At 53.6% G+C, this 16,039-nt stretch overlaps 1 protein-coding gene across 2 annotated transcripts; it reads left to right on the top strand.

Moving 5' to 3' along the window:
* Positions 1-94: 94 nt before the first annotated feature.
* Positions 95-14,839, top strand: LOC142821383 (low affinity immunoglobulin gamma Fc region receptor II-b-like). Of its 2 annotated transcripts, XM_075912290.1 has the most exons (9): positions 95-253; positions 362-400; positions 2,231-2,527; positions 4,365-4,655; positions 6,323-6,622; positions 8,348-8,677; positions 10,130-10,231; positions 11,818-11,939; positions 12,711-14,831. In XM_075912290.1, exons 1-9 carry the CDS (start codon positions 223-225, stop codon positions 12,855-12,857), a joined length of 1,659 nt encoding a protein of 552 aa, XP_075768405.1. In that variant the 5' UTR covers positions 95-222; the 3' UTR covers positions 12,858-14,831. The 2 variants fall into 2 exon arrangements, with proteins under 2 accessions (XP_075768405.1, XP_075768406.1); XM_075912291.1 differs by lacking the exon at positions 2,231-2,527 and having other exon boundaries at positions 12,711-14,839.
* The last annotated feature ends 1,200 nt before the right edge of the window (positions 14,840-16,039 follow it).

Raw genomic sequence — 16,039 nt, forward strand, 5'->3', positions numbered from 1 at the left:
GTACTGGACGAGTTCCTGCACCTCCCCCCGCAAGGTGTAAGTTCTTGCTCTGTCCCCGCCCCTCACTGGCAGTCCCCGGAAATGCTCAGTTCCCTTCTGCACACCCTGTGCACTGCAAATCAGTGTGTCTCCAGCCCGAGATGAACGGTGACCACGTCTGAGGCTGGGATTTCTTCTGCTCAGCCGAGCACCCAGCTCCCAGCCCAGAGCCACCGGCTCTGCATGGAGCTAACTCTGCTCCTGTCTCTGCTGGGTAAGTGCCCCCCTCGGCCCCCAGCCTTTCTGTTTGTGCCCCTCCCTGCCCCACATCTTCCCCATGCATCCTCAGATCTCTCACCCCCTCTCTGCTCTTCTCTTCCAGCCTCTCTCCAGAGTCTCCCCAGGCCGGTGTCCGCCGCAGGTAACGAGGTCTCCTGGCCTCATTGAGATGATGTCAGTGGGTGGGGGAGGGGAGAGGGATCCTGGCAGTGGGGCTGGGGTCCTGCTCCTCTCACACCATAAAATTTGGAAGTGTAAGTGGGGAATCATCCCCTGGTGCCCCCATGTCATCCCCTGACAGCTTCGGGAGGGCGGGGGTGGGGGGAAGTGGTGGAAGATCGACCCCATCTGTAGCCTGCTGGGAGGGTTGCTTTGGTGGGTCCCTGATCAGGCCCTGGGGAGAAGCTGCCCCATCTACATGGGCATTACTCCCGGGCAGCCCCAGCAGAGAGAGCCAGGGAGATCAAGCTCCCCCTCTCCATGGCACTGAATGCCCCTGGGCAGGTTCCATCGCTGGGGGTGGGGAGCTCTCTCTGCCCCAGCTCTGGGCTCCCACTGAGGCCAGCAGTAAAAGCAGGTCCTGCAGAAACCACAGAGGAAACGTGACAGGTGGAAAAACTCCCCCCTCCCGTCCCCACATCCGCCTGAACTTCCTCATTTCTGTTCAGTGCCTGCAGGGCAGAGCTGATAGTCACATTGTGGGTTCTCTCTCCTCTTCAGCAAGTTCAACAATTTTCAATAACATTCTTCCCCCTCTTTTGCACCTCACTTTCCCTAGAAGAGGGAGTGTTGGGATCTTGGGGTCCCAGGTGGACAAAGGGTCCTTCCACCCTCAGAATGAGCTGACCCACTGCCTCTTCATGGAGCGAGGGGGTATCTGGGGGTTCAGAGGCACAGGGAGGCTCCTTCGTGTCCCAGCTCCGCTCCTGGTGCCCCTTGTCCCCAGCGAGAAAGGCAGATCCTCTCCCAAGCTTTCTGTGAATTGCCCCTTGGCACAGTCTGGGTCCTCCCCCACCATCTCCTGCCTGCATGGGAGGGGGAGCATCAGAGTGAGGTTAGTGGAGGATTTGGGGTACAGGCAGCAGGCCGTGGGATAGGCAACAGGCCCTTGGGATACAGTTATTCTTCTCTCCAAGCTGGGATTTCATCCCCAGAGAGGGCCAGTGAATGGCTGATGCTACAGCTTGTGCCTGGTAACATCTGACTCCCAGTTCTAGACCCCTCCAGAGATTCCTCAGAGTGCCCCAGGGCAGGGCCCATGGGTGTGGGGCTGTGTGGAGGGCATTGTCTTTATGCCTTTGCTCTTGGCTCCCACTGAGGGCTCAGCGCCAGGGCCACAGACACCTCGTTTCCAGACCCTCCTACAGCCCTGCCCCTCTCCCTGAGCTGGCTCATCCAGGTACCACCCTGTGACTGTTGGAGAGCCGTGTGATAGAGGGTCTTGGTGAGACATGAGTCTGGGATGCAGAGTCACATTGGGGGAAACATCTTCCCACCTGCTGTCCCACCCGGCAGCAGCTACTCCGATGTCAGGAACTTAGAACTGGGGCCAGTCACACACCTGCTAGTACTGGACAGCCCCATCAAGATGGGAGACCCAGTGTGCAGGGAGTCCCTGTGTCCCCATCACTGTGACAGGGGAGTGCTGGTGCATCTGTGCTATGGAGACACATTCCCTGTAGGGAATCCAGGATCTGCAGCCCATGGGATGAATGTTGCACAGACAGAGGAGGGCTGGACACATGCCCTGGTACAAAGATGCGTGCGCGCGCACACACACATACACACACACACACACACACACACCCTGCCGTGGAAAAGATGAGAGAGGGAAAGATGTGTATGAGGATAGGTGGGGGGCAGTGAGGTGAGGCTGGTTTGTATTCACGTCTCTCCAGGGCTGATCTCTTGCCCCTTCTCCTTATCCCATCCTGGCCTCTCCCTACCCACTGGCTCCCTGTCTCTGTTCCAGGTCCCCTGTCGGCCCCCACACTCTCCCTGGAGCCAAGATACCAGGTCTATCTCCCAGGGGAGCAGGTGAACCTCACGTGTGCAGCTCCTCAGAATGGATCGGTTTCAGGATACAGATTCTGCTTTCAAAATGAACAGCAGAAGCCCAGCACAGTCCCACTCCCTAATGCAGGAGCCCGGCTGGAGCTCACAGCTGAGAAGGAAAGTGCTGAGAAGTTTACCTGTGCATACTGGAGACGGGAATCCAATCAAGAGATCTCCTCTGAGAACAGCAGCTCCATCTCTATCGCAGTGAGAGGTGAGCCCCTGTTTTCCTGCTGTTGGGTGGGAGGTGTCATTGGGAATCCAAAACCCGCCCCAGCACCTCAGATGCACCCCCTGTCTGCCCAGCCTCGCTCCCTGCATCTCACATGCTCCATAGTGGGACTAGGACTCCCAGATTTTCAGCACAGACTGGGCACTGACTGGGACTGCTGTGGGGTGTCGTAACTCGGCGTTCTCTACCTCGGTACCTTCAGTGTTCTGAACTGTCAATGTCAGCGTCATCTGGTCCGGATCATCCTGGTGTGCTCTTAAAAGGCCCTCTACTCCGTCAGTGATGCTAAACTTTCAGCTGCATGTTTAACAATCGGTACTCCCTTCATCTAGAGTGTTAGACACCGTGCACTTGAGTCAACACAGGAGATCTCTGAGAGGCCCTGGAAATGACAGATGCAGGCAAGGTTTGAAATCAATCGAGCAGGTTTAGTGTCTAATGCGAAGCTCTACCAGTTGGTAACAGAGATCAGTACGATGTTACACCACTGGGCACTATGGCCCGTGCTGACGAGGTACCAACACTGGGCAGGCCTATTGATATCAACAGCAGTCAGTCAGAGTTAAGCTACTGTGCATTCTGTAAGTTTAGGCAATAACACCTGCCGTTCTGGTGCCAAGGTCGGCCAGAAAGCACCCTTTGCGGTGTCCTTTTATAGACAGCTCCAAACATCTCACATCACTTCTTTACGTACTAGGTTGCCACCCTCTGTTGCCTAGTTACCACCCCTCACCTTATGCAAGGGGGGTCCTTCTATTTGCCATCCTGTCAGTTCCAACCTGTTCCTGAACCTAGGTCAGTATGTGCCTAACTCCTAGGGAGTTCCTGTACCAGGACACTCCATAAGATGTGCTGTTACTCCCTTTTGGCTTACAGTGTGTACTTGGTGCTTCCATGCGTCACCATACCCAATTACAGTTATCAGTAAGGTCTGCTTCTTGGCTCCTGTGTCCCTGAACCAAAGTCTTGCTCACTAGATTGCAGGGCTGTTGCTGTTTTCATGCTACAGGCCTCTATTTAGGCCTGCTGACTCCATGTTAATGACCCTCAACTTACTACATGGGGAAACTCACAGCATGAGGGTCCAGTCTGAGCATGCTGGCTATCAGAAAATGGATGAGCTCTCAATCGAGTTACCCTGGCCAATAACATGTCAGGATGCCCCATTCCTCTTGTCGTTGGGAGGGGCAGGAGCTGCCCTGGCATGCTCAGGTGAAAGCCCAAGCAGACACAAAGTCTTTTCTCCAGTCAGGGAAGGAATCCCCAGAGAGGTCCCTGGTGCCAGCGTATTGACCGGCTGTTGCTCACAGCTGAGACAGGGACCCCCATTTGTCCCCCCTGTGGCTCCCTGGGCTGCCCAGCCTGCAGATCCCACCCAGGCTGTGCCCCTGGGGGGTAACATGTGGGACAGGGCAGGGTGGGGCTCAGAGAGGAAAAGGGGTGCAGGGTCTTTGCTGTGGAAACTCCACCCTCTGTAATCCCTGAGGTGAATTTGGCCTGGTAACATGTAACCCATCTACCCCAGAGATTTCTGCCAGGTGGGCCCCTTCCTCTGTATCTAACCCTGACCCGTGGTTTCCAGATCCCTCCATCAGCTGTGACCCTCTCCCTGAGCCCAGCTCACCCTAGTACCTCACCATGGACCCTGTTGCCATTGGAGAGCCGTGTGATAGAGGGGCCAGGTGAGACCTGAGATTATGGTGCAGGGCCAGATGGGGGGGGGGGAGTGAGATTTCAGGATGCATTTATTGCTCTACTCCATTCAGATAGTAATGGCTCCCTTGTCCTTCAATGAAATATCACCCGTTGTCTTTTCCAGACCCCCGAGCAGCCCCCGCCTTCTCCCTGAGTCCCTCACACCAGAGGTACGTCTCTCAGGAGTCTGGTAAGCTCACGTGTTCAGCTGCCAGTGAAGAAGATGAAATTACAAAATATCAATTCTCCAAGGATGAGGGAAGCATCGTCCCACCTGGCAGCAGCTATGCTGATGTCAGGAACTTAGAACAGCAGCCAGCGTGCTCTGGGTCATACACCTGCTGGTACTGGACAGGCCTGTCTGGACAGGAGATCCAGTCTGCAGAGAGTCCCCCAGTCTCCATCACTGTGATAGGTGAGCGCTGGGCTACCCCAGATTTCCCTGGTGTGTCCGTGCTATGGAGACACTTTCCCTGTGGGGACCTAGGACCTACAGCTCACGGGATGAATCTTGTGCAGAAAGAACAGGGCTGGTCACCTCCTCTTCTCCAAACATACACACACACACACACACACGCACACACTAACACAACTCTCTGCTTTATGACTGTGATGGGATGAGTTGTTCTGCTTTGGCATATAAGGGGTTAAAAGACACACACACACACACACACACACACACACACACACACACACACACACACACACACACACAGACACACACACACACCCATAAGGGGAGAGGGCTGGGGCAGGGAGCCAATCAAAAGCAGGCTAAAGTCAGACAGTCAGAGCCCTGCTGGGCAGTATAAAAAGACAGCAGGACATGACACACTTGACTGTGTCCCTCTGCCGACAGAGGGATGTAAATCAAGCACTTTGAAAGTGCAAATGACCCCGGGATTTAAATAAAAAAGATTAGGAGTACAGGATCTTTCAAAAAAGCTTCCCGCTGTCTGCAGAACCACAGCTGATCTTACTTTCACTTTCAAAAGGGCGCTTGTTTGGCACAGGGCCTGAATGTGAGTATGCAAATGAAGCCTGGGATATTTCAATGCCAGGATCATTGGCACTTTCGAAGTGCTTGTTTTGCATCCCCCTCTCAGAGGGATGCAGCCTGGAGGTAGCCTCAGACTCTTTCAGGCTCTCAAGGAGGAGGGATGAAGCTGGCTGCTGGTAGTGGTACCTTGGACAGCACCATGCTGGGGGCAGGGAGGGGGAGCCGGGGAGCAGCAGTACCTTGGAGAGTGCCATGCTGGGGGCAGGGAGGGGGAGCCGGGGAGCAGTGGTACCTTGGACAACACTATTATGGAGGCAGAGAGGGGGAGCTGGGGAGGAGCAGTACCTTGGACAGCACCATGCTGGGGGCAGGGAGGGGGAGCCGGGGAGCAGCGGTACCTTGGACAGTGCCATGCTGGGGGCAGGGAACAGGAGCCGGGGAGCAGCGGTACCTGGGACAGCGCCATGCTGGGGGCAGGGAGGGGGAGCCGGGGAGCAGTGGTACCTTGGACAGCGCCATGCTGGGGGCAGGGATGGGGAGCTGGGGAGCAGCAGTACCTTGGACAGCACTGTCCTAGGCATAGCCCAGGGGGAGCAGGGCGAGCTCTGGGCTGACCCACTCCCATGCTGGAGGCCCATGAGGAGATACTAGGGCTCAAGGGGGCATCTACGGCAGGAATGGGCAGCAGGGCCCCCTGCTAATTATCAGTGGCCAGTGGCATTTGCATTGAGGGAAGGGGCTCCATGCAGAGTGTCAGTGGGTCGCTGAGGCCAGGTGGGCTTAGGGGTGATTGGGCTCCCCGGGAGGGGAGAACCCCAGAGTGTAGGTGCTGTGAGGGGAATGGGCACCATCATCCCATTGACTAAAGCAGGTCTCAGTGCAGCCACCCTTGCAGCCTCCAATGATGCAGCTACTGACCTTTGGAAGAGCTGTGCAGAGCGGCTGGGCTGGAAGGAGCAAAGTGGGGGGCTGGGAGTGGCTCTGGATGGCACTGACTGATGGGAGCAGAGGCATTACTGTTTCCATGGGTGGGGCACTGCTGGTAAAGAGAATTCTCTCCTTCCTCCCTCCCACTGTTCCAGCCTGGCCGCCTGCCCCTCAACTCGATGTGACCCCACGACAAGACATCTTCCTACATGATGATTCTGTGACCCTGACATGCTCAGCTCCCCGCACTGCCAACCTGTCCAAGATCCAGTTCTTCAGGGATGACCAGAGAATTGACTCTGGAGAGTCCCATCAGCCTCAGTATGACACCAGATCGCTTCTGCTCAGTGTGTCTGAATCACATGCCAGCGTGTACAGCTGTGAGTACTGGCAGACAGAGTCGGGGCGAGAGATCCCATCGGAGAGGAGCCAAAATATCACCATAAAAGTGACTGGTGAGTCCCCCTGGCTGCTCTTCTTTGCTGTCCCGGGGCCGGGTCTCTCTGCCTCATAGACCAGCTGTGACACAGCCCAATTTCTCAGGTCTAGGTTAGGACAGTGTGAGTTTCAATCCCCATCTCTGGTCAGTGTCACTCTCTGGGTCTCTGCTTTCTATTGATCCTTTTGGGGGTTCAACAGGGTTCCCATCCAGCAGCTACATATGGTAATTTGGGGACATTCTGTGAAACCAAACCCAAATATGCCCCATCTCTGATCTTTCTCAGGTCATGAGGGTGAGGGGGAGGTTGAGCACCCCAACTGTGAGGAGAGGATCCCACCTGATCAGCGAGAGAGCAGCTCCGTGATTAGATCATTTCACTGTCTCCAGCCCTGCCACTTCATATATGATCATTGGGGCTTTGTCTACATTGCAGGGTTTTTGCACAAGAAGCTTTTTGCAGAAGAGATCTTCTTGCGCAAAAGCGCGCCCACACTTCAAAAGTGCATCACAAAAGCCGGAATGCATGGACCTTAATGCACAAGTAATCTCTGATGGTCATTCACAGAATGGCCATCAGAGCATCTGTGCTTTTTGTGCAAGGCTCTTTTTGCACCAGAAATCCCTGCGGAGCATCCACACACGCCTTTCTGTGCAAGAACTCTTGAGCAAAAAGGCGTTATTCCTAGCGGGGAGAGGAATAACGCTACTGGCCAAAACCCTCTGCCATGTCAATTTACTGTATTTTTTGGTGTGCAAAAACACGTTTGAGATGTGGACTCTCTGTGGGATTTTGTGCAATCCTGGCTGTTTTTGCTCAATATCCCTGTAATGTGGACATAGGGCAGGAGATGAAGCAGTTAAGGGCATCTTCCCTGTTCCCCCTGCCACCCGCAGTATGACAGAAAGGGACAGTCCCTCTGTCCTACTGTGCAACGTGGGCACGGGTCAGGGTTGGGACTCAGTGAGGTGCAGGATGTGTCCCATGGCAAAGGCTCCATCCCCCTCTAATTCCTAAGATGAATTTAACCTGGTAACATTTGCCCCTCCCCCACCACATCTATCCTGAAATCCCTGCTGGATGTGACCCACCTTATGTCTTCCAGTCCCTCTGATGCTCCCTCCCACCCCCAGCATCCTGATCTCCCCAGAGCTTTCCTCCCTCACATGTTGGCTGCTCCGGGGGTCACAATGCGGCAGGATCCAATTCAACATGGTAGATGGAGGGAGCATCCCAGAGGAGGGCTCATTCCGGATCCGATTCACTCACCTCCTCGAGGGGGTGGCTTTGTGTCCTACACCTGTCCCACTAGTCAGGACATCCAAACAGAGACTAGCCAGCCCCTTTCCACCAGCCTCACACAGGTCTAGGTACCCAACTTGGCTTCCCAGCTGCCAGCCCGTCTGGGCATCACCAGATGCTCTGAGCCCCCCCTGTGTGCGGAGGGATCCATGGATATTGGGGCGGGGGGACTGGGTCAGCAGCAGTGGAGGAGTGAAAGAAAAGGAGTCACATCCCGGTGTCCTTGGCCACCCTCTGACTCAGCATCCCAGCCTAAAAGCAGCAACCCACAACCCTAGCTCGGCTCTTGCTCATTTTGGTGGGGAGCTCCTCGGCATCACAAATGGAAGAAAGAGGCTCATAGAGAGAACTCAACTCTGCTCTAAATAAACTGAATTCTGGCACCATCTCAACTTCCTCCTTCCCCTTCTGATCCCTCCCCTTTGCTGCTCCCCACAGATCCCCCTCCCCAGCCAGTGCTGAGCATGGATCCCCCGTCTGGAGTACTGAGCGAAAGGCTCCCCCTGCTCCTCACCTGCGTGGCCCCGGGAAGTGAGAGAGAGCGGAGGTTCCACTTCTACAGGAATGGAACCAAATTTGACTCTGGGGACATGGGGTCTGAGCGCAGCATCTTGGATCCCACCAACATCTCTATGAACATCTCTGTGCTCAGCATCACACAGGCTGGTCCTAACAACACCGGAGAATTCACCTGCGGGTATGAGCAGAAGGTCGGCAATAGGTGGATCCCGTCCCCCCAGAGCCGGACAGTGACGGTGACTTTGACAGGTGAGACGTGCCTAATGTCTTACTCCAGCTCTTTTGGGGCTTCTCATCACCAGGTCCTGCTGAGCCAGCTCCCTGGTCCCCTGCAGCCAAGGCCCCAGGCTGAGATCCCTTTCCTGCCCCCCCCCCCCGTGAGAAGCAGGAGAGACACTGAACCTCTTCAAGTCCAAGAAAAATCTAGTTTAAGGATGAGTTTCCTGGGGTACCGCTCTGCAAATGGGATCAGAACCCCACATGAATTCTTTGGGTGAGCCCCCTTTAGCAATTGCTCCCCCGCATAAGAATTATTTAACTGGGCTTGATAGAAAGTGAAAGTGATTTTATTAAGTGCAAACGGTAGCACTGACGTAGTAATGAGTGAGAACAGGCTGAGCAAAGTAGATTACCAACTGAAAAGAACCAAAAGTGCTTCACTAAGTCTAACTCAAAACTCCAGTCATCTGAAGAAGTGGGCTGTGCCATCTACCATCTACTTGGTTTGTTAGTCTATAAAGTGCTACCAGACCATTTCTTCTTTTTTAAGTTGATCCTGTACAGACTAACTCAGCTACCCCCTGAACCTACGGAAACCTCAGTACGAACTTTTCACAAACTCACCCTAACATGGTTCCTTTTCCAGCCAATCCTTGAAACCAGGGTCTCCCTCTCCCTGGGGTTTTTGCTTCCTTCCCCGGGTGTGCCACACTGGTCAGTCATAAACAAAGCCCCGCTGGTTTCCCCTTGTTTCAAAGATGCCACTTTGGGCGGGAATTCTGTTTCCACCCTTCCATTGCTTGCTCAGCTCCTACCGGGAGGGGTGGACACATGACCCCCTCAGACCAACCACTGCTAAGACTTAGAGGACAAAAGGGATTGTTTACAGTGGATCATCTAGACATTGAGGGTAACGCCCTTGGTAGCTTTCCTTTGCACATGTAAAACCATAAGGCAGTCCACACTCCATATGCCTAACGCTACACACAAGGGTGATACATGCACCAAAAGAAGATCAAGAGACCCAGCAGATGAGAACATGAAGATAGATCGGTCACATGGGACGATTTGTCCAAAGCATCTTCGAGTTACGCCGATTTGTGTTCTTAAATCCATTCCACAAAGCATGGGGGGTGGAGTCTGTCACACTCACAAAGGTGTGAATGGAGTTAGCCCCTCACTGCCCATTTTGGAGCTGGGGAATGGAGGCCGAGAGGAGACAAGTCCCACAGTTGACATGTGGTTTGTTGGGAATTGAAACCCCACAGCCAATGTCAAACACCAGCCCCATAACCACTGGGCCTCCCTTTCTCACTTTGGAGCAAGGATCAGGCAGGTAAAGATGGAATCTGCTATAGCCAATGTAGTGAGGGGTTGTCACAGCCACTTTGATCCCATGGTGGATTCCTCTGTGGGGCTCAGACCTTTTCTGAAGGCTGTTGGGCTGTTCTCATTTGCCTTTTTCCTTTGCCCCATGAACAGCCTCATCCAGTGCCCATAATGTTCTGCTGGGAACTGGTGGCGTCTTGCTCCTGATCGCAGCCCTGGCTGCTCTGCTCTGCTACTGCTGCAGGAAGAAGAGAGGTGGGTGAAAGGAGACGAGAGGCTGGGATCTACCATCTGCACCTCAGATCTGGTCTAGTCAGAACTATTCAGTAGTGCTCAGGATAAAGAGTTTAAAGTATTCACAACCACAAAGGCACCTCCCACGGTGCAATGTGGAAACCAAATTGATCCCTGTATTTCACAAATGTCAGTCAGTCTGTGAGTCTTTTTGTTCAAGAAGGCCTCCTCAAAGGTAAGAGCCAGGACCTCCAAACTTCATATGCAGTTTCCTCTTCTCCTAGCTGAAAGCACGGTCAGGGTATGGCTGTGCCAAGAACTAAGGGAAGTGCTGGGAATGAGAAAATACATACTGTGACAGACCACAGCCTGCAAACTGCAAAACTGTTAGGCTACATCCATACTGCAGGCTTTTTGCGCAAGAACAAATGTGGGGGATGGGATGGGGGTGGTACCTGCAGCAGTGTGAGATCACTGGGGGTGGGAGATGGGATGGGGTGGTACCTGCAGCAGTGTGAGATCACTGGGGGTGGGAGATGGGATGGGGTGGTACCTGCAGCAGTGTGAGGTCACTGGGGGTGGGGGACGGGATTGGGGTGGTACCTGCAGCAGTGTGAGGTCACTGGGGTGGGGTATGGGATGGGGGCGGTACCTGCAGCAGTGTGAGGTCACTGGGGGTGGGGGACGGGATTGGGGTGGTACCTGCAGCAGTGTGAGCTTCTAGGTGCATGCCTGGGGTGCACGCGTGTTCTTGCACAGTAAATTTACAGTAGAATGTTGGAAAACAGGGCTTCTTCTGGAAGAGTTATTCCTCTCCCCGTGAGGAATAAGCCCTCTTGCACAAGAGCTGTTTCACAGGAAGGCAGTGTAGACAGGCAACATGAATTTCTTGTGCAAGAAACTCCTATGGCTAAAATGGCCATCAGAGCGTTCTTGCACAAGAAAGGGTCCACACTGCCATGGACACTCTTGCGTAAAAGCACATGGCAGTGTGGACATGCTCTTGTGGAAGACCTTTTGCACAAGAACTCTTGTGCAAAACAGTTCTTGTGCAAGAAGTCTGCAGTGTAGACATAGGCTTATAGCCTTATATTGGGAGTTGGGCCAATGCTTTCTTGTTTCCAAATTAGCCTCACCTTCTATCCAGCAGCCAGGGTAGAAAATAGAGGCCTAATTAGGAGGCAGCTTGCAGCTGGGGTTAATTAAGCATCTGCTGCCAATTAAGGCCTTCAGGTTCCTATCAAAAGATTCCTCCCAGGTGGGCAGTTTTTGGAAGGTGCACAGAGGAGAGCTGGAGAGCAAAGCAAGGAAATGCTGAATCCCAAGGACTGGCCTGTGATGAGAGACTCGGTAAGCAGGGACCTTTGACTGTAGGGAAATCCCGGGGCAATGAAGTGGGCTCCATGAGTCTCTGAGGTGCTCAAGTAACCACCAAAAAGCGCAGAACCCCCAGGGAGCTACCAAGGGACTTTGTCACAGTATTTAAACAGAGGGACCATGGGCATGAAGCTGAGGTTGCGTCATTTGCTCAAGGTTGTGCCCTGTAGGTCGACATTTTCTCAGGTCTGTTCCCAGCTCATCTCCCTTCTTCTGTGGTTCTGTGCTAGTTCCAAAGACTCTGAAAAGCACAAATGGATCTGAGCCTAGAGAACAGGCCAGGAACCTGGATCCAAGCCATGACAGCAAGGGATCAAAGGTCACGGGTGCTGGAGCAGAGCAGACGGAGCAGGTAACATGACTGCATTGACACGCTAAGGTCAAGAGTCAGCAGAACCCAACCTCTATGAATCTACACCGAAATCTTTTGCCCAGGCCTGAGATATTGCTGCCTTTCCAGGCTCTGGCTGTCAGAAAATAGCTGCTAGGAGGTACTGCCCAGAGTTTGTTCATGCAGGAGGAAGGCTGGGAAATGGCCATCCCTTTCCCAAAGCACCACAGAATCACAGACACGTGGGGCTGAGAGGGGATCTCAAGAGGTCGTCAGTTCTGCCCCTGTACTGTGGTAGCGTTACTCCAACCAGGACCAGCCCGATGGGTGTTTGACCTATGACAGATTTCCCAACATCCCCAGGTACCTGTTCCAGAGCTGAACTACCCTTAGAGGTAGAACATTTCTTGTAACATCTCATCTAAATCTCCCTTGCCGCAGGCTCACCCATTCTGCCTTAACTTCAATGGACACAGAGAAGAATTGATCCCCGTCCTCCTTATAACATTGGCTTAGCAGTTGGCTATCATGTCCCCCATGAGCCGTTTCATCTCCAGACTGAACGTGCTCTGCTCTGGACCCTCCCCAGTTTGCCTCCATGTTCCTAAATGTGGGATAGGCAGAACTGGGCACACCACTCCATCTGTGGCCTCCCTAGTCCAGAGTAGAGCAGGACAATTATCTCCCAGGTCTCCTCCTGTTCAAACACCCAAGAATGCCAGTCGCCTCTTTTTCGTGAGCAGCACCCCTACATCCCTCCCCTCTCACCATTTCTCTTTCCTCCCCCAACAGGGCTCAGAAGTCACCTACACACTCTTAGTTCTCCCTGACTCTCAGGCTCACATGACCCAGTCAACAAACAAAGCCAAGCCTGTTGAAGATGAATATGTGCTGTACAGCGAGGTGATGACAACCCGCACCCAGAAAGCAGCTAAATAAGAAAGGAATTTCTCTCTCCTTTCCTCTGCATCCTATCCTTCGCTTCAAGCATTCACATCCCAAACTCTTTATACCCCAACAGCCCTTGTATGGCAGGTGGCAAAGGACTCACCCAAGTCACTGCTATAGGAATATTTAGCCAACCAGCATCTTGGCAGGTATCATGGAAAAATTAGCCATCCCCTGGTCATGAATTTTGCTGTGTGATGTGTGTATGGGTTGTGTCAAAACCGTTACCCATAGAGCTGGAAAGACATTTTGAAGGTATTTGAAAGATTATCCAGCTGCAGACACACAAATGTGGATTTATGAGTTTATGTGGCTCAAGTGAACTGGCAAATAAACTCCACCACCTTTACCAATGAAAGGGGGACTGAGCACAGTGTTTGCTCCCCTAGATAACAATTACGTACGCTGGGTTTGATAGAAAATAAAAACGTTTTTTGTGAAGTACAAGCAATGGGATTGATGTGGTGATCAGTGAGATCAGGCAGAGCAAAGTAGGTTACAAATCAAAAGAAAGTAAATTGCTTGGCTAATTCAACTCTGAAACCTCAGCACAAATGTTTTCAAACTCCTCCATGAACATCTTTTCCGGCTTCTCCTTCAAACCAGGGCTGTCTTTCCACCCTCGTGTCTTCCACTCTTTTCCTCGTGGTACAGCCCAGCCCAAAGACGAAGCCCCCTGCTTTCCTATTCTTTTTGAAAGAATCGAGGCCTCTCCCGACCAACCGCTGCTCTGATGTAAAGACCAAAGAGATTGTTTAACAGTTGCTCATCCAGACTCTGAGGGTAACACCCTCGACGTCTCTCATTCACACATTTGAAACCCACAAAACATTCCCCACTCCATATGTGTCATTTTACATGCAAAGATAATACGGACATCAAAGTAAGATGAACTGTACCAGCGGACTGTGACGAGAAGGTTGATGAGTTACATGAAATAATCTGCTCAAAGCATCTTTTTATCATCCACTGAGGTTTCGCTGCCCCAAGACATGCCCCTTCCACCCCACCTGTTCAGGGGCTCCAGAGCAAGGCCCACACACAAACAACTAACATTGTGAACTAGCAACCCACTTCCCCTTCACCGGTTCATTTCTGTAGCACGACCACATCCCTGTGCGTGTCTTGGCCCCACTGTTGGTTTTACTTTCGCTTTCCCATCGTCTCGCTTCGACAGAACGTGAACCTGCGCAGCTGGGCCCAGTGTCCATGGGATAAATGTTCCAGTCCCTGCAATGTCCAGTCCCTTGCCTCCGGCTCTCTGGATCCTGGTGTGTCTGAGAAACTCCTCACCCACCTTGTGTGTCACTGAGAGCCCTTGATTTTTTTATGTGCAGGATCTGTAGCCTTGAGCAAAGTGTTTATTTCCCTATGCTTAGATTGAATTTCCCAGAGGAAGCTCACTGTTTGGGGCCAGGCTGTGATCCCACCTTCACACCCAGTCTCCCTGCTAGCAGGGATTTCCATGCGGAGAGGTTCTTTCTTGGGTTGGAGCTGTTCTGGTGCTTCTTTCTTGTAAGCAGCAGACAGAACGTCCCCTCTAGGAAACTCCACGCTCTCGTTTCTGCTGTCTGAGTTTCTGGCAGATCGGAGGGGCATTTTCAAATGTGAGCTCCCTTCACAGAGCGGTTGCCCTCTTCACACATCAACCTTAACGCCACCCCTGAGTCTATCTCTTGCCACAGGCTCCACCAGCTCACCCAGGGCGCATCTCTCTCTCTCAATGATGAAGGAGCAAACAGCTTGTGAGCTCAGTCTGCATAAACTGTTTACAGACTGAGACGGATTTCTGTGGGGTTCTAGTCCCACTAGGGCTGTGCACTTGGGGGCTCCAACAAGTCCCTGTGACTGAGCGTGCGCAGAACAGAGCTGCTTTCAGTGTCTGTGTGGATTTGCTGTGGCTGTGACCCCCACTCTGGTCCTTTGTCACTGGGGGAATGTGACTCCATACCCGGAAGGGCTAACACAGGGCTCAGAACAACATGGCTGGTCACTGAGGAGCAGTTTCATGGGGATGGGGAAACGTCAGTTTCTTTCCCACTAGAGATGTGAAAATGGCCCCCGGGTGGAGAGGTCGGGGACTAGAGGGAGGGTCTGGCTGGGTGGGCAGAGAGGACTCACAGCTAGGGCGCCCCCTCATGGGAAGGGCTGGCACCTCAGCACTGACAACAGACCCATAGGCCATGTGGCGATTTCTCCTCCCAAGACATGTTCCCCCAACCGGGCCAATTGAAAAACTCTTCCCTGTGGGGATGAACGAAGAGACAGGAGAGCTTCTCCCCACAGCCCCATCTCAGCCGGAGTGCCCCCTTTCTGCTCACACCTGGACCTAGGTTGGCCTCCATCTGCACTTACCCAGAACAGGGTCAGTCCTATCGCACAGGGTCAGGGGCCTGGTGGTCCTGGAAATCCTCTCCACCCCCATTTGTGCCCCGCTGTGCTAAGGCTCCTCTGCTACATCAGAACCTCCAGCATTAGTGTGACAGATGCCTGAAGGCCCAGCAGGGCCAGGGGCCGCTCCCAAGTCTGCAGCGTGAATGAGCGAGGTCCCAGTGGGTGTCAGTAGACCCCAGCTCCAGGGCCAGACCCCCAACAGGTGTAAGAGCCACTGCAACTCATCTCAGGTTCCTTTGCAGAACCAGAGGTGTCAATCATCTGCAGGAGCAGCACCTCCCACCACTAAGACAAGCCAATGGTGAGCTCCCCTCCTCCCGCCCTGCGCACCAGGCCCGGGTGTGTCTCCAGCTCCCGAGCTGAGCGGTGACCACGCGTGAGCCTGTGGCTTCCTTTGTCAGAGCAGAGGGGACTGTCCCCCTCCCTGCGCTCACTTTCGTCCAGCAGTTGAGCCAAAAACCCAGCTCCCAGCTGAGAGCATGGAGCTACCTCGCCTTCTGTCTCTGCTCGGTAAGTGCCCTCCCTTGGCTTCCAGTCCCTCTGTGTCTGTTGTCCAGCAACCCCCCGAATCCTTCAATCTCTGTGCACCCCCTTTCTTTCCCCTCCCCAGAGCTCTCACCCCCTCTCGTCTCTTCTCCTCCAGCCTCGCTCCAGATGCTCCCCTGGCCAGTGTCCCCTGCAGGTAACAGCGTCTCCTGTCCTTATCTGGGTTTACATGGTGTGGGGAGGGAAGGAAGTTCTGCCATGCGGGGGAAGGGGGGCGGGCGCGGAGTTCTGCC

Source organism: Pelodiscus sinensis, chromosome 30 (assembly GCF_049634645.1).
Source record: "Pelodiscus sinensis isolate JC-2024 chromosome 30, ASM4963464v1, whole genome shotgun sequence".
Classification (NCBI taxonomy): domain Eukaryota; kingdom Metazoa; phylum Chordata; order Testudines; family Trionychidae; genus Pelodiscus; species Pelodiscus sinensis.